At 33.3% G+C, this 21,683-nt stretch overlaps 1 protein-coding gene across 1 annotated transcript in view; it reads right to left on the reverse strand.

The window, feature by feature from the left end:
- Window positions 1-6,601: 6,601 nt before the first annotated feature.
- LOC142229245 (sodium channel protein Nach-like) overlaps window positions 6,602-21,683 on the reverse strand; it is a 31,600-nt gene continuing 16,518 nt past the window's right edge. Inside the window, exons 5-12 of the mRNA XM_075299784.1 lie at window positions 20,134-20,279; window positions 19,975-20,056; window positions 19,779-19,918; window positions 12,885-13,027; window positions 12,675-12,813; window positions 12,376-12,610; window positions 12,134-12,313; window positions 6,602-6,788 (exon numbers count right to left, since the gene is read on the reverse strand). Of these exons, the coding sequence (XP_075155899.1) occupies window positions 6,684-6,788; window positions 12,134-12,313; window positions 12,376-12,610; window positions 12,675-12,813; window positions 12,885-13,027; window positions 19,779-19,918; window positions 19,975-20,056; window positions 20,134-20,279 (1,170 nt within the window). The 3' untranslated portion in view covers window positions 6,602-6,683. The remainder of the gene's footprint in view (window positions 6,789-12,133; window positions 12,314-12,375; window positions 12,611-12,674; window positions 12,814-12,884; window positions 13,028-19,778; window positions 19,919-19,974; window positions 20,057-20,133; window positions 20,280-21,683) is intronic.

The raw sequence follows: 21,683 nt of genomic DNA on the forward strand, positions 1-21,683 counted from the left end.
ACAAACTTTAAAGATTTTACCTATGAAGACCAGATCAGATTCTGGATTTATGAGAACCAATTGTTTTGAGTTTTAGAGAATTATAAACATATCGTGTATATGATGAAATTACGCCTTGATTTGAAATCTTAAATCTGTAGATTTTTTCCGCCATTATTTAAACAAATCCGATGAGTTAAATCTGGAAATTCTACTTTCTGTTTCAAGCAATTTTCATGACCATGAAAGAAGTAATTTAGGACAAGCAAAGTTTTTTTGACACAAATTTTAGAGACAACCGTTGAATAAACGAAAATACTTTATAAGAAAAGGAAATTCCGTTTGTCTAAAATTTCATTATAGATTATTAATTTCCAGCAAATCGTATAAAAACTACGGATTCTAGAAGCCCAAGAAATAAAGCCGGCAGATTGATTTATATTGGGGCTATACCAAAACATGGACCGATAGGTATCATTTGCTACTCACATATTTGTAATCTTAAAATACCTCCAGGCTTTCAATTTCAAACAAATCGGTTAAAAAATATAGTCTCTATACGCCCAAGAAGTAAAAATCGAAAGATCCGTCTATATGGGGGTTATACCAAAAAATGGACCTCGATATACCTCAATTTCGGCACACTTATTAGTGGTCTAAAAAGACATCTCGATTTCGAATTTCTGGCAAATCGGGTAAGAAATAAAGTTTATAGAAGCTCAAGAATTGCAGGCAAATCGGATGGTACATATAGTTTCTAGAAGCCCAAGAAGCAAAATCGGGAGACCGGTCTATATGGGGGCTATACCAAAACATGGACCGATACTCACCATTTTCGGCACACCTTTTTATGGTCCTCAAATAACTCTAGATTTTCAATTTCAGGCAAATCGGATGGTAAATATAGTTTCTAGAAGACCTAGAAGCAAAATTGGGAGATCGGTCTATATGGGGGCTATACCAAAACATGGACCGATACGGACCATTTTCGACAAACCTCTTTATGGTTCAAAATACCTCTAGATTTCCAATTTCAGGCAAATCGGATGGTAAATATAGTTTCTAGACGCCCAAGAAGCAAAATCGAGAGATCGGTCTATATGGGGGCTATACCAAAACATGGACTGATACGGACCATTTTCGACACACTTCTTTATGGTTCCAAAATACCTCTAGATTTCCAATTTCAGGGAAATTGGATAAAAACTACGGTTTTTATAGGCCCAAGACTCCAAAGCGGGAGGTTGGTTTATATGGGGGCTACACACGGACCATTTTCGACACACCTCTTTGTGGTCGCAAAATACCTCAAGATTTTCAATTTCAGACAAATCGGATAGAAAATACTGTTTCTAGACGCGTAAAAAGCAAAATCGGGAGATCGGTCTATATGGGGGCTATACCAAAACATGGACTGATACGGACCATTTTTGGCACACCTCTTTATGGTTCCAAAATACCTCTAGATTTCCAATTTCAGGCAAATCGGATGGTAAATGTAGTTTCTAGACGCCCAAGAAGCAAAATCGGGAGACTGGTCTATATGGGGGCTATACCAAAACATGGACCGATACGGACCATTTTCGACACACCTCTTTATGGTTCCAAAATACCTTTAGATTTCCAATTTCAGGCAAATCTGATAAAAACTAAAGTTTTTATAGGCCCAAGACCCCAAATAGGGAGGTCGGTTTCCATGGGGACTATATCAAAACTTGGACCGATATAGCCCATCTTCGAACTTGACCCGCCTGCAAACAAAAAACGAATCTGTGCCAAATTTCGGGACGATAGCGCCATTATTGAAGGCTGTAGCGTGATTACAACAGACAGACAGACGGACAGACTGACATGCTTATATCGTCTTAGAATTTCTCCCTGATCAAGAATATATATACTTTATATAGTCGGAAATCGATATTTCGATGTGTTACAAACGGAATGACAAACTTATTATACCCCCGTCACCATTTTATGGTGGTGGGTATAAAAATGTATGCTGTTGTAAAACGGCCCGTCTTAACAAAGGTCGACGAGAGGATGTTCCCTCCCTTTCAACCAATTTTTTTTTTAAATTATGTTCCGTATTCAAGTAGTTGGACAATGTTCTACATTTCTTGTGAATTTTAAGTGTGGTTTGCTAAAAAAAATGTATCCTTCTCCTCAACATCAACTGTTTAATTAAACGTTAGAGCCTGCTTTCCCGAACATATGCAGGAAAGTGATGCACCCTCTACGTTACTTAACTTAAAAAAGTCTTGCAGAAGCCTGTGCAAAAATCATAAAATTATGTTCCGAGTTCCCATTTACGGACAACCCTCTACCTACCTTCATTCCACCCCGACCAGATATTGGAAATCACGTACCCTATATTAATTTCACAAACTACCCAACGGTCCCTATAAATTCCAAGTAAATCAACAATGTTTCTTTCACTATTCCCCTTCCCCAACCAGATATCGAAAAATCATGTACCTTGTATTAATTTAATCACCTCCTCCCACGTAGAGTAGATCGAAGAAGGTTTAATTTTGCTCTTTTTTTTTTAAAGGATACCACTTTCCCCGATAAAATAAAGTGGATAGCACCCATAACCTTCCCAGAAAATCTAGAAACTTTCCTTCAAGTGTGGAGCAAGGAGAAGATTCCCTCGCTGTCCAAATAACTAAGCAAAATGTACACCATATTTCATAACCTTCGCCCACGGCCTTTGTAAATTTCTCGGCCTTTGCAAATTTCAAGAAAACTTGAGAATTTTAGTTTTTTTTTCAGTTTTAAAGGAGGTTCCCCCTCCCCATATATTAAAAAGTGATGTAGCGTAACTTGTGTAGACGTCCCAGAAAATGTCAAACAAATTATAAGCCCTATTTTCAAAAAGCAGGGCAAGGGAGGTCTTTCTTCCTGTCCGAATATCACAAAATCAGGTATCCAATATTAATTTCATGGCCTCTCCCCACGTCCTCTGTAAATTTATAATAAATTGGAAAAGTTTAATTGTTTCTCTATATGTACTTAAGGAGAATCGGATGTCTCCCTATGCCGTTTTATTTTTACCCGACCAAATATTAAAAAAATCAGGAACCTAATATAAATTTCATAACCTCACGCAGTTTCTCCGTAAAATTTCAGTCGGAGAATTTTAGTTGTTTTTTCACTATACTTTAAAAATAGTCTGGCAAAGGGGAGGTCCTCCTCCCCGCCCAAATATCGATAAATAAAGTAGCCGTTCTTTATTTAGAAGACCCCTTTCAATCTTCCCTGAAAATTTCAAGCAAATAGGATAATTTTGTTTCAATTTTCAAAAAGTAGGGCAAGGGCGTGGTACCCCCTCCCCATCCAAATATGAACACATAAGTTACTCCATATTAATTTAATAACCTCACCGCATGCTCTTTGTTAATCTCAAGTGAAACAGAGAATTTTAGTTTATTCACTGTACTTTAAAAAAGTCGGACAAAGGGAAGGTCCATCTCCATGCATGGTATCTGACATTTTCTTTTCATTAACTTAATAGTATCAATTCCCTTAGTCTTCCTGTCCAATAAGCTCGAATAAATATTGTAATAATATGTAGTTTAAATGACTTGGACATTGAACCAGCCCGCATTGGTACCACGCTAACATAAAAACATGTATATATGACCATAAGTTCGGCCAAGCCGAATCTTATGTACCCTCCACCATGGATAGCGGTGAAACTTCTACGAAAGACTGTCATCCACAATCGATTTACTTAGGTTGAGGTATCTTAAATCGTTTTCTAAATTGTGAGTTAGTCCATACGTGGTATATATTAGACAAAAAAGGTATGTGTAGGTAAGTCTACAAATAATTACGAATCGTTATGGACTTTTGCACGGCACGTAGGGAGTCAGAATTGAAATATGGGGGTCTCTTATATGGGGGTTATATACAATTATGAACTTGATATGGACCAATTTTTGTGTGATTGGGGATTGATTTATCTGAGGGCTATATATAACTATAGACCGATATGGACCTAGTTAGGCATGGCTGTTAACGGCCATATACTAGCACAATGTAGCAAATTTCAACTGACTCGGGTGAAATTTGTTCCTCCAAGAGGCTCCAAAACCAAATCTATGAATCGGTCTATATGGGGGGCTATATATGATTATGGACTGATGTGGACCACTTTTGACATGGTTGATATACATCATATACTACCACCACGTACCAAATTTCAACCAGATCAGATGAATTTTACTTCTCCAAAAGGCACCGGAGGTCAAATCTGGGGATCGTTTTATATGCGGGTTATATATAATTATAGATTGATATGAACCAATTCCTGCATGGTTGTTGGATACCATATACTAACATCACGTACCTAATTTCAGCCGAATCGGATGAATTTTGCTCTTCCAAGGGGCTCCGGAGGTCAAATCTGGGGATGGGTTTATATGGGGGCTATATATAATTATTGACCGATTTCGACCAATTTTTGCATGGGTGTTTGCGCCCATATATTAACACCACGTACCAAATTTCAAATGAATCAGATGAATTTTGGTCTTCCAAGAGGCTCCGGAGGTCAAATCTGGCGATCGGTTTATATGGAGCTATATATAATTATGTACCGATGTGGATCAATTTTTGCATGGTCATTAGATACCATATACTAACACCATGTACCAAATTTCAGCCGGATCGGATGAAATTTTCTTCTCTTAGAGGCTCCGCAAGCCAAATCTGGGGATCGGTTTATATGGGGGCTATATATAATTATGGACCGATGTAGACCAATTTTTGCATGGTCATTAGAGACCATATACTAACACCATGTACCAAATTTCAGCCGGATCGGATGAAATTTGCTTCTCTTAGAGTCTCCGCAAGCCAAATCGGGGGATCTGTTTATATGGGGGCTATATATAATTACGTACCGATGTGGATCAATTTTTGCATGGTCATTAGATACCATATACTAACACCATGTACCAAATTTCAGCCAGATCGGATGAAATTTGCTTCTCTTAGAGGCTCCGAAAGCCAAATCGGGGGATCGGTTTATATGGGGGCTATATATAATTATGGACCGATTTCGACAAATTTTTGCATCGTTGTTAGAGACCATATACTAACACCATATACCAAATTTCAGCCGGATCGGATGAAATTTGCTTCTCTTAAAGGCTCCGAAAGCCAAATCGGGGGATCGGTTTATAGGGGGCTATATATAATTATGGACCGATGTGGATCAATTTTTGCATATTACTTAGAGACCATATACTTACACCATGTACCAAATTTCAGCCGGATCGGATGAAATTTGCTTCTGTTAGAGGCTCCGAAAGCCAAATCGTGGTATCGGTTTATATGGGGGCTATATATAATTATGGATCGATGTGGACCAATTTTTGCATGGTTGTTAGAGACCATATACTAACACCATGTACCAAATTTCAGCCGGACCGTATGAAATTTGCTTCTCTTAGAGAGTATGCAAGCCAAATTTGGGGGTCCGTTTATATGGGGTCTATACATAAAAGTGGACCGATATGGCCCATTTGCAATACCATCCGACCTACATCAATAACAACTACTTGTGCCAAGTTTCAAGTCTAACGTGTTTCGTTTGGAAGTTAGCGTTATTTCAACAGACGGACGGACATGCTCAGATCGACTCAGAATTTCACCACGACCCAGAATATATATACTTTATGGGGTCTTAGAGCAATATTTCGATGTATTACAAACGGAATGACAAAGTTAATATACCCCCATCCTATGGTGGAGGGTATAATAAATAATCAACGTTTATCACAAAAAGTATATACTTTTCTTCAAAATAATTTCCTTACAGGGAAAAGCAAATTGGAAATGATATTTGTTTGTCTAAAATTTCGTTTGGGAGGAAATATTTTTTTGCGTGTGATTCACGATCATTTTCGTGATATAAAATTTGTTGTGATTCAAAAAATGTTCTCGTTACAATTACTCATGAGCGTAAAATATTTTCATAACTATTTACGGACCCATTAGTGAGTCAAAGTAAAACAAGCAAATTAAACTATGATTCACAAGCAAGATTCACGCTATTGAAACTTGAACGTCATTAAAACCATCAAGGTTATTGACATCGTGAGCATGATTGAAATCGGTGAGAATGCATATGATCGTTAACGTGAATATTTTCATAAGGGTGATTTTTTTCATGTGCCTAAATTTTAGAGTGAATGCGAATTTTATTTTTGAGAGCGTGATTTTGAAGAAAATGTACTTTCGCTTGTTCACGAACAAAATTTTCATATCACACACCATGTTTTCTATTTCCTTATAGTTGTTGTATAGTTGACCTTTCGATGTCCGTAAAGATAAATTGTGAATTGTAATTATCTACCACTACGGTTACAAACGGTACGGTCAAATATTTGACAGAAATCAAAATTGAATTGGTCGCCAAAGACAAACTAGCAAACATTGACCCACTGTGCAGTTCTGCCCAGGATATTTTGGTCCAGCAAACAACAAGAGAATTTTGCGACAAGAATGTTCCATGTTAACCCAAAAAAATATAATTATGCTGCTGACATATATTTTTGAGGTGATCATATTCCTTCTCTACGTTAATATATTATTTTTTCATATTATTTCTCAAATTCTTTATTAATCGAAAAATATATATTATTTTAATTACGTTGAAAATATTCCATATAATTTCTCTAAAGTACACCATTCATTTAAGGTAGATAATAGCCATATTGCCAGGATGTATTACTAGCATCTGCATAACTTGGTAAAACATTTGGAGTTTTATACATTGATTTAGCAAATGTTGAGTAATCCTGTAAAAGAGAATGATAAACAAAATAATAATTTTCATTTTTACGGCCATTTTCATGTAGCTCCGTTAGGCTTTAACTGCCAGTTAACAGAAAGAAAAATAGAAGTATCTTTTCTCCGGTTAACTTTAACTGAAAATTTTCAGCAGTTAAGTTTCTAACTGGCATATGGCATATATACGCAAGATGACAGATATGTAGATATCACGGTTTAAAAGTTCGTTAGCTAACGTAGCACTAACAGAGCTTCATGAAAATGGGGTTAGTTTAGTTTATATATATTATGTGATTAAAAATCATATATTGTATACAATTAATACCAGAAATGTACGGTTTGTAAATGTAAGCATACATTTCTGACGAATTTTGCTCTTCCAAGGGGCTCCGGAGGTCAAATCTGTGGATCGGTTTATATGGGGGCTATATATACTTATGGACCGATTTCGACCAATTTTTGCATGGGTGTTTGAGGCCATATATTAACACCACATACCAAATTTCAACCGAATCGGTTGAATTTTGCTCTTCCACGAGGCTCCGGAGGTCAAATCTGGGATCGGTTTATATGGGGGCTATATATAATTATGGACCAATGTGGACCAATTTTTGCATGGTTGTTAGAGATCATATACCAACACCATTTACCAAATTTCAGCTGGATCGGATGAAATTTGCTTCTCTTAGAGGCTCCGCAAGCCAAATCGGGGGATCGATTTATATGGGGGCTATATATAATTATTGACCGATGTGGACGAATTTTTGCATGGTTGTTAGGGACCATATACCAACACCATGTACCAAATTTCAGCCGGATCGGATGAAATTTGTTTCTCTTAGAGGATCGGCAAGCCAAATTTGGGGGTCCGTTTATATGGGGGCTATACGTAAAAGTGGACCTATATGGCCCGTTTGCAATACAATCCGACCTACATCAATAACAACTACTTGTGCCAAGTTTCAAGTCGATAGCTTGTTTCGTTCGGATCGACTCAGAATTTCACCACGACCCAGAATATATATACTTTATGGGGTCTTAGAGCAATATTTCGATGTGTTACAAACGGAATGACAAAGTTAATATACCCCCATCCTATGGTGGAGGGTATAAAAACGTTTGGAAAACGTGTACCGAAAACGTTTTTCTTTTGTTAGTTTTTTGAATTGCTTCGAAAAGTATACACTTTTATCACCAAAAAAAATTCGTTTGTTACATAATTTTTATTTTTTCAATAAAAAAAGTTATTTTTGAACCAACACCACAGTCCATTTTGTTTATATCAACCACTGTTCTTTTCTAAATTTAGGTTTTTAATAAGACACATTTTACAGTTCATAGTAAAAATTTTAATATAGTAGAATGTAATGTTGAACATTTTTTCAGAATCTTCCGACCATATCTGAAATATATGTAAAGAAAAAAACTTTGGTGGAAGCAGGGATCGAACCCACGACCCTTGGCATGCAAGTTGGACGTAGCAACCACTGCTCCACGGTGCCTAACTAAATGTATTTTTCGGTTAAATAAACTTTGTTTAATCGGCTCGTGGGCGCCGCAAGCTATGCTTTATACATATAACTTATATAGATAATTGTCTATTGATGACAATAACGGCTACATGGCTCAGTGGATAGTGTGTTGGCTTACAAATTGCATGGTCCGCGGTTCGATTCTCCGTCCAAGCGAAAGTTACAAAAAAATTATAAAATTGCATAATTTCTTCTACATTGTTTGTGTTACAGAAAAAGGTGCTAAGAACTAAAAAACTTCGTGGAAGTGAGAAAGATGTGAGGGAAAATGAAATTAGCCAAAATTTTTTTGAGTTAGTCTTTATGAAATTGTTTTTACATCCTGGAAAAGAATAAACGTTTATCACAAAAAGTATATACTTTTCTTCCAAATACACTTCCTTTCAACGAAAAGCAAATGAGAAACGAACTTTGTTTGTCTAAAATTTCGTTTGGGAGGAAAGAATTATTTTTTTGCGTGTAGGATCAATAATATTGGAATTAGGATACAGATCTCATTTATTCAATTTTCATTCTCTTTTCGCGGTATATTGATAGGGATATTCAGGAACAAACAAATGTCAATTTAAGAATCCTAATTATAACAAATACATCTAAGTAAAAACTGTCTTCTTAATTCCAAAAAATATTTAAACCAATGATGCTAAATCCTCAAAATAAGTCTTAGCCTATATGTGAAGCGTTTTTATCTTAAATTTAAAGATTCGATATTTCAGTTAATTTACGGACGATTTCTTTAAATGAAACATGTATTTCTTTACTTTAAGGAAAAATAGCCTTAGTTCAAAGACATACAACGGAAGGAGGCAAAATTACTAAAATTTGTGCCCTAATTTCCATAAAAAACATTTTTGAAGCAAAGATTTATTTTAATTATACCCTGCGCCACACTGTGGAACAGGGTATTATAAGTTAGTGCGTATGTTTGCATCACCCAGAATGAGACGAGATAGAAATATGGTGTCTTTGACAATATTGCTCAGGGTGGGTCCCTGAGCATAGAATGAGTCGCGCCGCCGACCATTTTTTGCTAAATTTAGCCGCCAATTAATCAAAAATATTGATTTAAATCAGGAAAATTTATTAATAACAGTTGTTATACCCTGCGCCACACTGTGGAACAGGATATTACAAGTTAGTGCATATGTTTGCAACACCCAGAAGGTGACGAGATAGTGACATGGTGTCAGGGTGGGCTCTTGAGTCGATATAGCCGTGTCCGTCTGTCCGTGAACACTTTTTTGTAATCAAAGTCTAGGTCGCAGTTTTAGTCCAATCCAATTGAACTTTGGCACAAGTATATGTTTTGGCTCAGAATAGAACCCTATTGATTGTGGAAGAAATCGGTTCAGATTATATATATATATATATATATATATATATATATATATATATATATATATATATATATATATATATATATATATATATATATATATATATATATATATATATATATATATATATATATATATATATATATATATATATATATATATATATATATATATATATATATATATATATATATATATATATATATATATATATATATATATATATATATATATATATATATATATATATATATATATATATATATATATATATATATATATATATATATATATATATATATATATATATATATATATATATATATATATATATATATATATATATATATATATATATATATATATATATATATATATATATATATATATATATATATATATATATACAGAGGCCAATTTTTTGCTCCGATTTTGTTGAAATTTTGCACAGGGAGTAGAATTAGCATTGTAGCTATGCGTACCAAATTTGGTTGAAATCGGTTCAGATTTAGATATAGCTCCCATATATAGCTTTCGCCCGATTTACACTCATATGACCACAGAGGCCAATTTTTAACTCCGATTTAGTTGAAATTTTGCACAGGGAGTAGAATTACCATTCGAGCTATGCGTGCCAAATTTGATTGAAATCGGTTCAGATTTAGATATATCTCCCATATATATCTTTCGCCAGATTTACACTCATATGACCACAGAGGCCAATTTACTCCGATTTAGTTGAAATTTTGCACAGGGAGTAGAATTAGCATTGTAGCTATGCGTGCCAAATTTGGTTGAAGTCGGTTCAGATTTAGATATATTTCCCAAATATAGCTTTCGCCCGATTTACACTCATATGACCACAGAGGCCAATTTTTAACTCCGATTTAGTTGAAATTTTGCACAGGGAGTAGAATTAGCATTGTAGCTATGCGTGCCAAATTTGGTTGAAGTCGGTTCAGATTTAGATATATTTCCCATATATAGCTTTCGCCCGATTTACACTCATATGACCACAGAGGCCAATTTTTAACTCCGATTTAGTTGAAATTTTGCACAGGGAGTAGAATTAGCATTGTAGCTATGCGTGCCAAATTTGGTTTAAATCGGTTCAGATTTAGATATAGCTCCCATATGTATGTTTTTCTGATTTCGACAAAAATGCTCAAAATACCAACATTTTCCTTGTAAAATCGCCACTGCTTAGTCGAAAAGTTGTAAAAATGACTCTAATTTTCCTAAACTTCTAATACATATATATCGAGCGATAAATCATAAATAAACTTTGGCGAAGTTTCCTTAGAATTGCTTCAGATTTAAATGTTTCCCATAATTTTTTTACTAACATTGTGTTCCACCCTAGTGCATTAGTCGACTTAAATTTTGAGTCTATAGATTTTGAGAAGTATATCAAATTCTGTCCAGATCGAGTGATATTTAAATGTATGTATTTGGGACAAACCTTTATATATAGCCCCAACACATTTGACGTATGTGATATGGTATCGAAAATTTAGATCTACAAAGTGGTGCAGGGTATAATATAGTCGGCCCCGCCCGACTTTAGACTTTCCTTACTTGTTTTTGGTAACATTGTGTTCCACCCCAGGGGATTAGCCGACTGAAATTTTAAGTCTACGGTTTTTTTAGAAGTCGAACAAATTTTGTTCAGATCAATTCAGATATAAATGTAAAGATTACGCAACCTCAATTTTTGGATGAGCAATTTACACACTAATAAGGACATATTTCTTTACAACAATGATAGTTTAATTAAAAGTAAAATTATAATCTTTGCTTCAAAAAATTTTTTCATTAAATTTAGGACACACATTTTGAAAATTTGCGTCCCTTCGTTAAAATTACATATCTTTAAACTAAGGCACATTTTCCGTAAAGTCAAGAAACGCATTTTTGATTTAAAGAAACCGTCCTTAAATCAACTGAAATATTGAATCTTTAGTTTTAACAAGAAAACGCTTCAAATATAGGCTAAGACTTATATGGAGGATTTAGCATCTTTGGTTTAAGTTTTTTTTTTTTGGAATGAAGAAAATATTTTTTACTTCAAAGTATCCGTAATAATTTGGATTTTTTAACTGGCATTTGTTTGTACGTGAATAGCTTTATTAATGTATTGGAAAAATAGAATAGAAAATTCGATAAATGAGATCTATACCCTAATTTTAAGTTTATAGATCCTAGATTTAAAGCCAGATAAGTTTCAAAAAATTTCCATACAAGTAAACCTTTTTTGAGTGTATATTTCATCCAACACAATTGACGGCTTTGATATGGAATCGAAAAAGTGGATCTACAAAGTGGTGTAGGGTATAATAAAGTCGACTTCGCCCGACTTTACACTTTCCTTACTTGTTTTTTTTTTTTTAATTTTTTACATATATTTTTTTCACATTCAATTACAATTTTAATTAAAGATTGTTTGGTGTAATCGTTTTTCTGTGAATCTTTATAAAAATTTACCTTATCTGCCTTACGTCGTGGTCCTGCTATTTCATTATAACTAGGTGGTTTGGTTTCCTCCGGCAATTGTTTCGATTCGGTAACCATAATTGGGGCCTTATATGAATTCATACTCAAATTCATATTAATGGGTGGTGGGGGTTTATTTCTAATACGTTCTTCAATTTCGTAAAGTTCTTGCTAATATTGAAAATAGTCCAGATTACACCATCCATTGAACTTTTATCCAAAACAAGACTTACTCTATTTTTATAGACCATGCAACAGGCCCTCAAAGTGAAATAGTAAATAATTTCCACTCCTGACAAAAGGGAAAATCCCAGAAACAAACTAGCAATACCTCCAAATGATACCAATAGATCAACCCAACCGAATAACACTTCACGTTTGTAACGAATAATAGGCCATGTAAGAAATTCCACTAGGACACCCAAATTTTCAGAACGATCACCACTCATAGCATCGGAACGTTCTACACTGTAATGATAAATAAGAAAATGTTACAATTATTTTTATGTCAAAATATCGATTTGATAAATACATTTTCGATAGCTTCTCTATGTTATAGACTGTTTTGGAACAGCTGAGTTCACAATGCATGCATTCTCTGATGTTGGTTATATTCGTTTGATATTTACCCAAACATTCCATTTGATCTAGGGTACACATGGGTATATTTGCTGTAAAATAATTGCAAAAATATATTAAAATATCAATTTAATCAAATTGCAAAGGTCAATTCCCAACTTACCCACTGGTTTGTAAACTGAAGGCATACATTTACATAATTTGATGGCTCTATTCATGCGACACTCTTTCATGCATGATGAAAATGTGTATTCCTCAGGAAAATATTGCAATTTTACTTCATCATGGAATATGCATTTTCGTTGCCTGTTATAGGGTTGAGAATAAAAATGATAAAAGAAGTATTACTGAATTAAGAACGTGGATGACATTTTTGTTTATTAAAAAATAATAAAAACAAGTATATACGGCCGTAAGTTCGGCCAGGCCGAAGCTTATGTACCCTCCATCATGGATTGCGTAGAAACTTCTTCTAAACACTGCCATCCACAATCGAATTACTTAAGTTGCGGTAACGCTTGCCGATGGCAAGGTATCTTAAAACTCCTAACACCATCTTCTAAATTGTATGTAAGTCCATACGTGGTATATATTAAATCAAAAAAGATCGCTCCAATACGTATATAATTCAGTTTGACAAAGTAGACATAAAATTTTGACAAAATTTTCTACAGAAATAAAATTTTAACAAAATTTTCTATAGAAATAAAATTTTCACAAAATTTTCTATAGAAATAAAATTTTGACAAAATTTTCTATAGAAATAAAATCTTGGTAGATTATTTTTGGCTTGAGTGGCAACCATGATTATGAACCGAATAAAATTTGAACAAAATTTTCTATAGAAATAAAATTTTGACAATGATGAAAATGTTATTATGAACCGAATAAAATTTTAACAAAATTGTCCCTAGAAATAAAATTTTGTCAAAATTTTCTATAGAAATAAAATTTTGACAAAATTTTCTATAGAAATAAAATTTTGGTAGACTATTTTTGGCTCTAGTGGCAACCATGATTATGAACCGATATGGACCAATTTTTGTGTGATTGGACCCATTTTGGTATGGTTGTTAGCGACCATATACTAACACCACGTTCCTAATTTGAACCGGATCGGATGAATTTTGCTCCTCCAAGAGGTTCCGGAGGTCAAATCTGGAGAACGTTTTATATGGGGGCTATATATAATTATGGACCGATATGGACCAATTCTGGCACGGTTGTTAAAGATCATAGACTAACACCATGTTCCAAATTACAACCGGATTGGATGAAATTTGCTTCTCTAAGAGGCTCCGGAGGTCAAATCTGTGGATCGGTTTATATGGGGGCTACATATAATTATGAACCGATGTGGACCACTTTTTCCATGATTGTTAGAGACCATATACCAATATCATGCACCAAATTTCAGTCGGATCGGATGAAATTTGCTTCTCTTTGAGGCTCCGGAACCCAAACCTGGGGATCGGTTTATATGGGCGCTATATATAATTATGGACCGATGTGGACCAATTTTTGCACGGTTGTTAGAGACCATATACCAACACCATGTACCAAATTTCAGCCGGATCGGATGCAATTTGCTTCTCTTTGAGGCTCCGCAAGCCAAATCTGGGGATCGGTTTATATGGGGGCTATATATAATTATTGACCGATGTGGACCAAGTTTTGCATGGTTGTTAGAGACCACATACCAACATCATGTACCAAATTTCAGCCGGATCGGATGAAACTTTCTTCTCTTTGAGGCTCCACAAGCCAAATCTGGGGATCGGTGTGGACCAATTTTTGCACGGTTGTTAGAGACCATATACCAACACCATGTACCAAATTTCAGCCGCATCGGATGAAATATGCTTCTGTTAGAGGCTCCACAAGCCAAATCTGAGGGTCCCTTTATATGGGGGCTATACGTAAAAGTGGACCAATATGGCCCATTTTCAATACCATCCGACCTACATCGATAACAACGACTTGTGCCAAGTTTCAAGTCGATAGCTTGTTTCGTTCGGAAGTTAGCGTGGTTTCAACAGACGGACGGACGGACATGCTTAGATCGACTCAGAATTTCACCACGACCCAGAATATATATACTTTATGGGGTCTTAGAGCAATATTTCGATGTGTTACAAACGGAATGACAAAGTTAATATACCCCCATCCTATGATGGAGGGTATAAAAATATGCTTGTCAAATTTATTTGGACAAAGCCCTATAGACTGCAAGATGGTTGGATGTACAGCTGTTTCGGAATTACCACATTCCTCATCAGCATCATCTATTTGCAGCAAAACTATCAATCAATTATCAGAATAAATTCGGGTAATTCTCTCAACCCAAAGTGAACTACACTTGAACCTTCCGAAAGAAAGGTTTGATAGTCGGCTACTGCCTAAACAAATTTGCAAGCATATCTCTTTTCCTTTGCCAAACTCAAATCATCGATTTGAATGTAGTTGGTTGGGTTTGTTTTTGAGCGTGCTTCTTCTATCTTCATTCGTTTTGATTGTTATTTTTTGGCTTCTCTTCAATCATTATTGTTGTTTTTGATTTCAGCTTAAAACCATGCATTGACTAAACTACAAGTGTAGTTTAACCAACAGAGAATTTATTTGGGCAACATTTATTTGGACAAAGCCCTATAGACTTCCAATAAAAAAGTTTTAATTTTTTCATAATTTTTTCGACTTTTATCCCTACATACACAGAAAAAATATCACCAAAATATTTCCAAGTAATGGTTGATAGAAGCTATAAACTGTTTCAATTAAAAAAAAACAAGTAAGTAAAGTCAAAAGTCGGGCGGAGCCGACTATATTATACCTTACACCACTATGTAGACAAACATTTGTGTTACCATCTCAACTACTTAAAATTTGCATTTCCAGATACAAATACTTTTAATGGAAACAATTTTTGTGTACTTCTACAAAAACTCTAAAATTTAAATCGGCTAACGCCCTGGGATGAAACACAATGTTAGTAAAAAATATGGGAAATATGAAGCGAGAGAAATTTTAATGCAATTGTACAAAAGAGCTTTATGATTTTTCAGGCGATACATATATGTGTTCGAGATATAGGACAATAAGAGTATTTGTATTCTCTGAGGAAACTATCGAGACATTTGGAAGAAAATCCCATTGAAAATGGGTCTAAAATATGAAACAGTCTACCCTATTTCCCCAAATCTGGTGTACGTATATATGGTGTACGTATATACAATCTGAACCAATTTTGACTAAATTTGACATGCATAGTTAGAATAATAATTCTGCTATCTATGGGAAATTTCACGTAAATGGGAGTATAACTTTGGCCCCCCTGGTCATATGAGTGCAAATCGGACGGGAGATATATATGGGAGCCATATCTAAATCTGAACCGAAATTTGAAGCAAATCACGGCAAAACCCTGGATTTTGAGGTCATATAAGTTCAAATCGGACGTAATATATATATATGGGAGCTATATCTAAATCTTAATCGATTTTGACCATATTTGGCACATACAATAGTATCGTTAAAAGTACTGCTTGTGCAAAATTTGAAGTAAGTCAGGACAAAACTCTGGCTTTTGAGACCATATTGATTTGAAACACTTAACGATACTATTAAACGTACTCCTTGTGCAAAATTTGAAGCTAATCATGGCAAAACTCTGGCTTTTGTGGCCATATAAGTTCAAATTGGACGAAAGATATATATGGGAGCTGTATCGAAATTTGAACCGATTTCAATCAAATTTACCAAGCATTGGTAGAATATCAATTCTACCCTCTGTGCAAAATTTCACGAAGATCGGTAGTAAACTTTGGCCTCTGTGGTCATATGAGTCTAAATCGGACGAAAGATATATATGAGAGATTTTCGAGATTCATAAAATATTTGGATGTACGATATTTCAAGAAAATCGGTTGATAAACACGCTAACTATGACCACATCGGGGATAAATATATATGGCAGCTATATCTAAATCTGAACCGATTTTTTCCAAAACCAATAGCGATTCTCTCTGTCCCAAGAAACGGCCCTATGCCAAATTTGAGGACGATTGGACTTAAATTGCGAGCTGTACTTTGTGCACAAAATTACATATACAGACGGACGGACGGACAGACAGACGGACATCGCTAAATCGACTCAGAATTTAATTCTAAGCCGATCGGTATACTAATGGATGGGTCTATGACCACTATTTCTTGGCGTTACATACAAATGCACGAACTTATTATACCCTGTACCACAGTAGTGGTGAAGGGTATAATAATCGATACAATTAAATTTTTAATCAAACTAGAAAACATTAAAAAACGATTAAACATTTTTAAATTAAAAAATCAATTGATATAATTAAATTTTTAATCAAACCCTGAGGACAGTTAAAAAACGATTTGATTTTTTTAAATTTTTAAAGAAATCAATTGTGGTTTCAATTAAAGACATTAAAATTTTTAATAGAATTAATTAAATAATTAATTGAAATTTGCTATTGTAACCAAATATTTTTTTAATTATAGAAATAAAGTTTTGCGAAAATTTTGAGAAAATATTCTATAGAAATAAAATTTTGAGAAAATTTTCTATAGAAATAAAATTTTGAATAAATTTTCTATTGAAATAAAATTTTGAATAAATTTTCTTTGAAATAAAATTTTGAATAAATTTCATTCGTTTTGTTTTGTTATTGTTGGTTTTTGTTCTTTAATCATTGTTGTTGTTTTTGATTTCAGCTTAAAACCATACATTGACTAAATTACAAGTGTAGCTTATATTCTATTGAAATAAAATTTTGAATAAATTTTCTTTAAAATAAAATTTTGAGAAAACTTCCCATAGAAATAAAATTTTGAGAAAACTTCCCATAGAAACAAAATTTTTAGAAAATTGTTTATAGAAATAAAATTTTGACAAAATTTTCTATACAAATAAACTTTTGAGAAAATTTTCTACAGAAATAAAATTTTGACACAATTTTCTATAGAAATAAAATTTTTATAGAAATAAAAGTTTGACAAAATTTTTTATAGAAATAAAATTTTGATAAAATTGTTTATAGAAATAAAATTTTGACAAAATTTTCTATAGAAATAAAATTTTGTCAAAATTTTCTATAAAAATAAAATTTTGACTAAATTTCTATAAAAATAAAATGTTGACAAAATTTTCTATGGAAATAAAATTTTGTCAAAAATTTCTATAGAAATAAAATTTTGACGAAATTTTCTATAGAAAAAAATTTTTGACAAAATTTTCTATAAAAATAAAATTTTAACTAAATTTTCTATAGAAATAGTTGTTTGATAGATTTGTGGTAGGTTAGGTTAGGTTAGGTGGCAGCCCGATGTCACTCACTTAGACTATTCAGTCCATTGTGATACCACATTGGTGAACTTTGTGGTAAATGTTCTTCAAATTTTGGTAGATTAATTTGTGCACGAGTGGAAACCGTGGTTACCACACAAGGCTTGACGGCTTCTAATTTTCTCCTCTAGAGCCACCAAAATGTAAAAAATTATTAAAAATTGTGTTGAGGAAAAAGTCCCTAAATTGTGCCCCTACGTCCCTACAAGACGCAAAATATTAGAAAAAATACCAACATGTAAGGAATTTCGCGTACTTCTGGCAAAACTGCGAGATAGACACATGGTGTATTTGAAATAATGCTAAGGATTTGTCTCTGCACTGAAAAAAAAGCATACTCGGTTCCAAAGATTTTGTCTTTACTTTAAAAAATTTGGTATTGATTCCGAGCCAAAGAAGCGGAGAATACAAGTAAGGATACTTTTAAGACACAATTCTCTTTCAAATTTAGGTTTTGTGTACTTGCTTCTAGGAAGCAAATTTTAATTTTTCGCTTTCTCAACTGTTTTTCTTCATATGCTATCAAAGTCCTTTAAAAACGAGTTAACGACAACTTTATTTTCCAAATTAAGACTCGACTTGCAGTAGAAATTATGCTATGTTTGAAGTAAAAACTTCTTTAAAATAAAGTTTTGAAAAACATGTCCTATATTTGAACGATTTTTTGCTTTGTAGTCAAGATGCAAAAAGACAACAAATTTAAAGACAATTTCATTAAATTTAAAGAATTTTTCTGAATTATTAAAGTCAAGTTGACCTTAGCCTATAAATTTTTTCTTTCATGTTAAGATACCCATTTTTAAGTCAAATCACTTAATTATAAGGACAATACGACTTCATTGAAAAGTTTATCGACTTTTGGACAAGGAAAATTACTTTATTTTAGAGAAATGTGTCTTCTATGCTAAGCAAAATTTGTATTCGTATTTTAAAGACATGAAATCTTTGACCTCACGACAATATTTTTTTCAGTGTGAGTCGATCTAGCCTTGTCCGTCCGTCTGTCTGTGAACATATTTTTTGGTGATCAAAGTCTAGGTCGCAGTTTTAGTCTAATCAACAAATTTGACACAAGTATGTTTTTTGTTCGGAATAGAACCATATTGATTTTGGAGGAAAAACTGGTTCAGATTTAGATATAGCTCCCATATATATATTTGGCCTCATAAACTAGAGTTTTTCCCTGGTTTGTTTCAAATCTTGCTCAAGGAGTAGAATTAAAATGTTAGTATACATGCCAAATTTGATTGAAATCGGTTCAGATCAAAAAAATCAGCTCAAAATTAGGCTAAGTCCTTATCTGTATGTACCTGCTTCTCCAATTTAAGAAAATATGGCAAAATATCCACGTTTTCCTTGTAAAACTGCCACTGCCAAAGAAAGCTTGTAAAAATGACTAAAATTTTACCTTACAAATTGGTTCAGATTTAAATAAAATATGGGAACTTAAGCCTTTATATAACTCTCAAAATTTGAGGGATTTGAGATGATATCGAAAATGTAGATCTACAATGTGGTACAGGGTTATACCCGCCCGTCCCGCCCAATTAAAACTGTAATTGTTACTATAATTTTCGTGATTAAAGATATTTCAATTAAAAAAAATTAACTGGAATAATTAATTTCGTGATTGAATCAGCAAAACATAATTTTCAATTCATAAAAATCTCGCTAAAAATCGCTTACCCTATTGAAAGTTGCCGAGCATCATCTGTAGTATAGGTATTCTTCTTAGAGATACGAATCTCGATAATCTCATTATCGGACCATTCAATTTGAGGATTAAAATCCTGACCAAAATATTCCTCATTGGAAAATATAAAGATCTGAATGTAGACAAAGGATTTAAATCAAGTCTTGAGGCTGATTGTTGGGAACTTACCTTCACACTTCTACGGGGTACAAAAAATAAAGCCCATTTCTTATCAGTTTCATATAAATCATAGGGTGGACCTGATTTTATACTAGAATTTAGTAAATAAAAAACACAGAATTTATTATTTATTAATACTTCGTTTGTTTGGAATTTAATATCACTTACTCTGCATCCTCGGTTGATTTGAATCGACTATTGAAGGCATAACAATAACCATGTTCCGTATAGATAGGATGAAAGGCTTCACAACAATTGATGACTTCATCACGATATTTACATTTATTTAAAATATCTTCACATTTACTAACGACCTATAGCATTGCGAAATTATAATAGGCTCTGATTAAAAATTCCCAAAATCTGTACAAGCAATTTCATTGCGAAACGAAAATTTAGATTAAATGACCAGTTATGCACATTTTTTTCATTATGCATATAATTGGGTTAGGTTAGATTGAAAAGAAAATCTAGATTTCCCTGCCTCATGTCAAAATTGACACCGATTAAGCAGATTCATAGCATGAAATAAACCTTGACCTCAAATACTTTCAAAAATTCCCAATTTCTTAAGAACGGATTTAGTATTTTTTTCGACAAAATATTAATAATTTGTGCCTTTTTTTTTAATTCTTATCCTCTTCTTAAAATAATTGAAATAAAAACAGTAAATATTATTTTACTTAAAAATATGAAAAAAGGCGAGTTATACAAAATTTAATTAAAAGGACCTCGTGGGTAGTTAAAGTATCAAACTTCTTTGAGAAGATATTTTTGTAAGTAATTTTAAAATTTATGAATTAGAACATTTTGTCAAAATTTTATTTCTATAGAAAATGTAAAAATTTTATTTCTATAGAGAATTTTGTCAAAATTTTATTTCTATAGAAAATGTAAAAAATTTTATTTCTATAGAAAATTTTGTCAAAATTTTATTTCTATAGAAAATTTTGTCAAACTTTTATTTCTATAGAAAATGTTATCAAAAATTGATTTGCATAGTAAATTTTGTCAAAATTTTATTTCTGTCGTTTTTTTATTTCAGCTTAAAACCATACATTGACTAAACTACAAGAGTAGCTTAACCAACAGAGGAAAAGAATGTTTGTCAAATTTATTTGGGCAAAGCCCTATAGACTGCAAGATGGTTGGATGGACGCACGTTTCGGAATTACCACATTCCTCATCAGCATCCTCTACTTGCAGCAAAACTATCAACCAATTATCAGAATAAATTCAGGCAGTTTATTAAACCCAACAAAAACCACACTTGAACCCTCCGAAAAAAGGTTTTACATTGATAGCCGGCTTATGCCAAATAAATTCGAAACAAACATATCTCTTTTCCTATGCCACTGTCAAATCATCGATTTGAATTCACATGGCTGGGTTTATTTTGAGCGTGCCTCCTCTTCTTTTTCCATTTGTTTTGTTTTGTTATTGTTGGTTTTGTTCTTTAAGCATTGTTGTCGTTTTTTTATTTCAGCTTAAAACCATACATTGACTAAACTACAAGAGTAGCTTAACCAACAGAGGAAAAGAATGTTTGTCAAATTTATTTGGGCAAAGCCCTATAGACTGCAAGATGGTTGGATGGACGCACGTTTCGGAATTACCACATTCCTCATCAGCATCCTCTACTTGCAGCAAAACTATCAACCAATTATCAGAATAAATTCAGGCAGTTTATTAAACCCAACAAAAACCACACTTGAACC

Source organism: Haematobia irritans, chromosome 3 (assembly GCF_050003625.1).
Source record: "Haematobia irritans isolate KBUSLIRL chromosome 3, ASM5000362v1, whole genome shotgun sequence".
NCBI classification, from domain to species: domain Eukaryota; kingdom Metazoa; phylum Arthropoda; class Insecta; order Diptera; family Muscidae; genus Haematobia; species Haematobia irritans.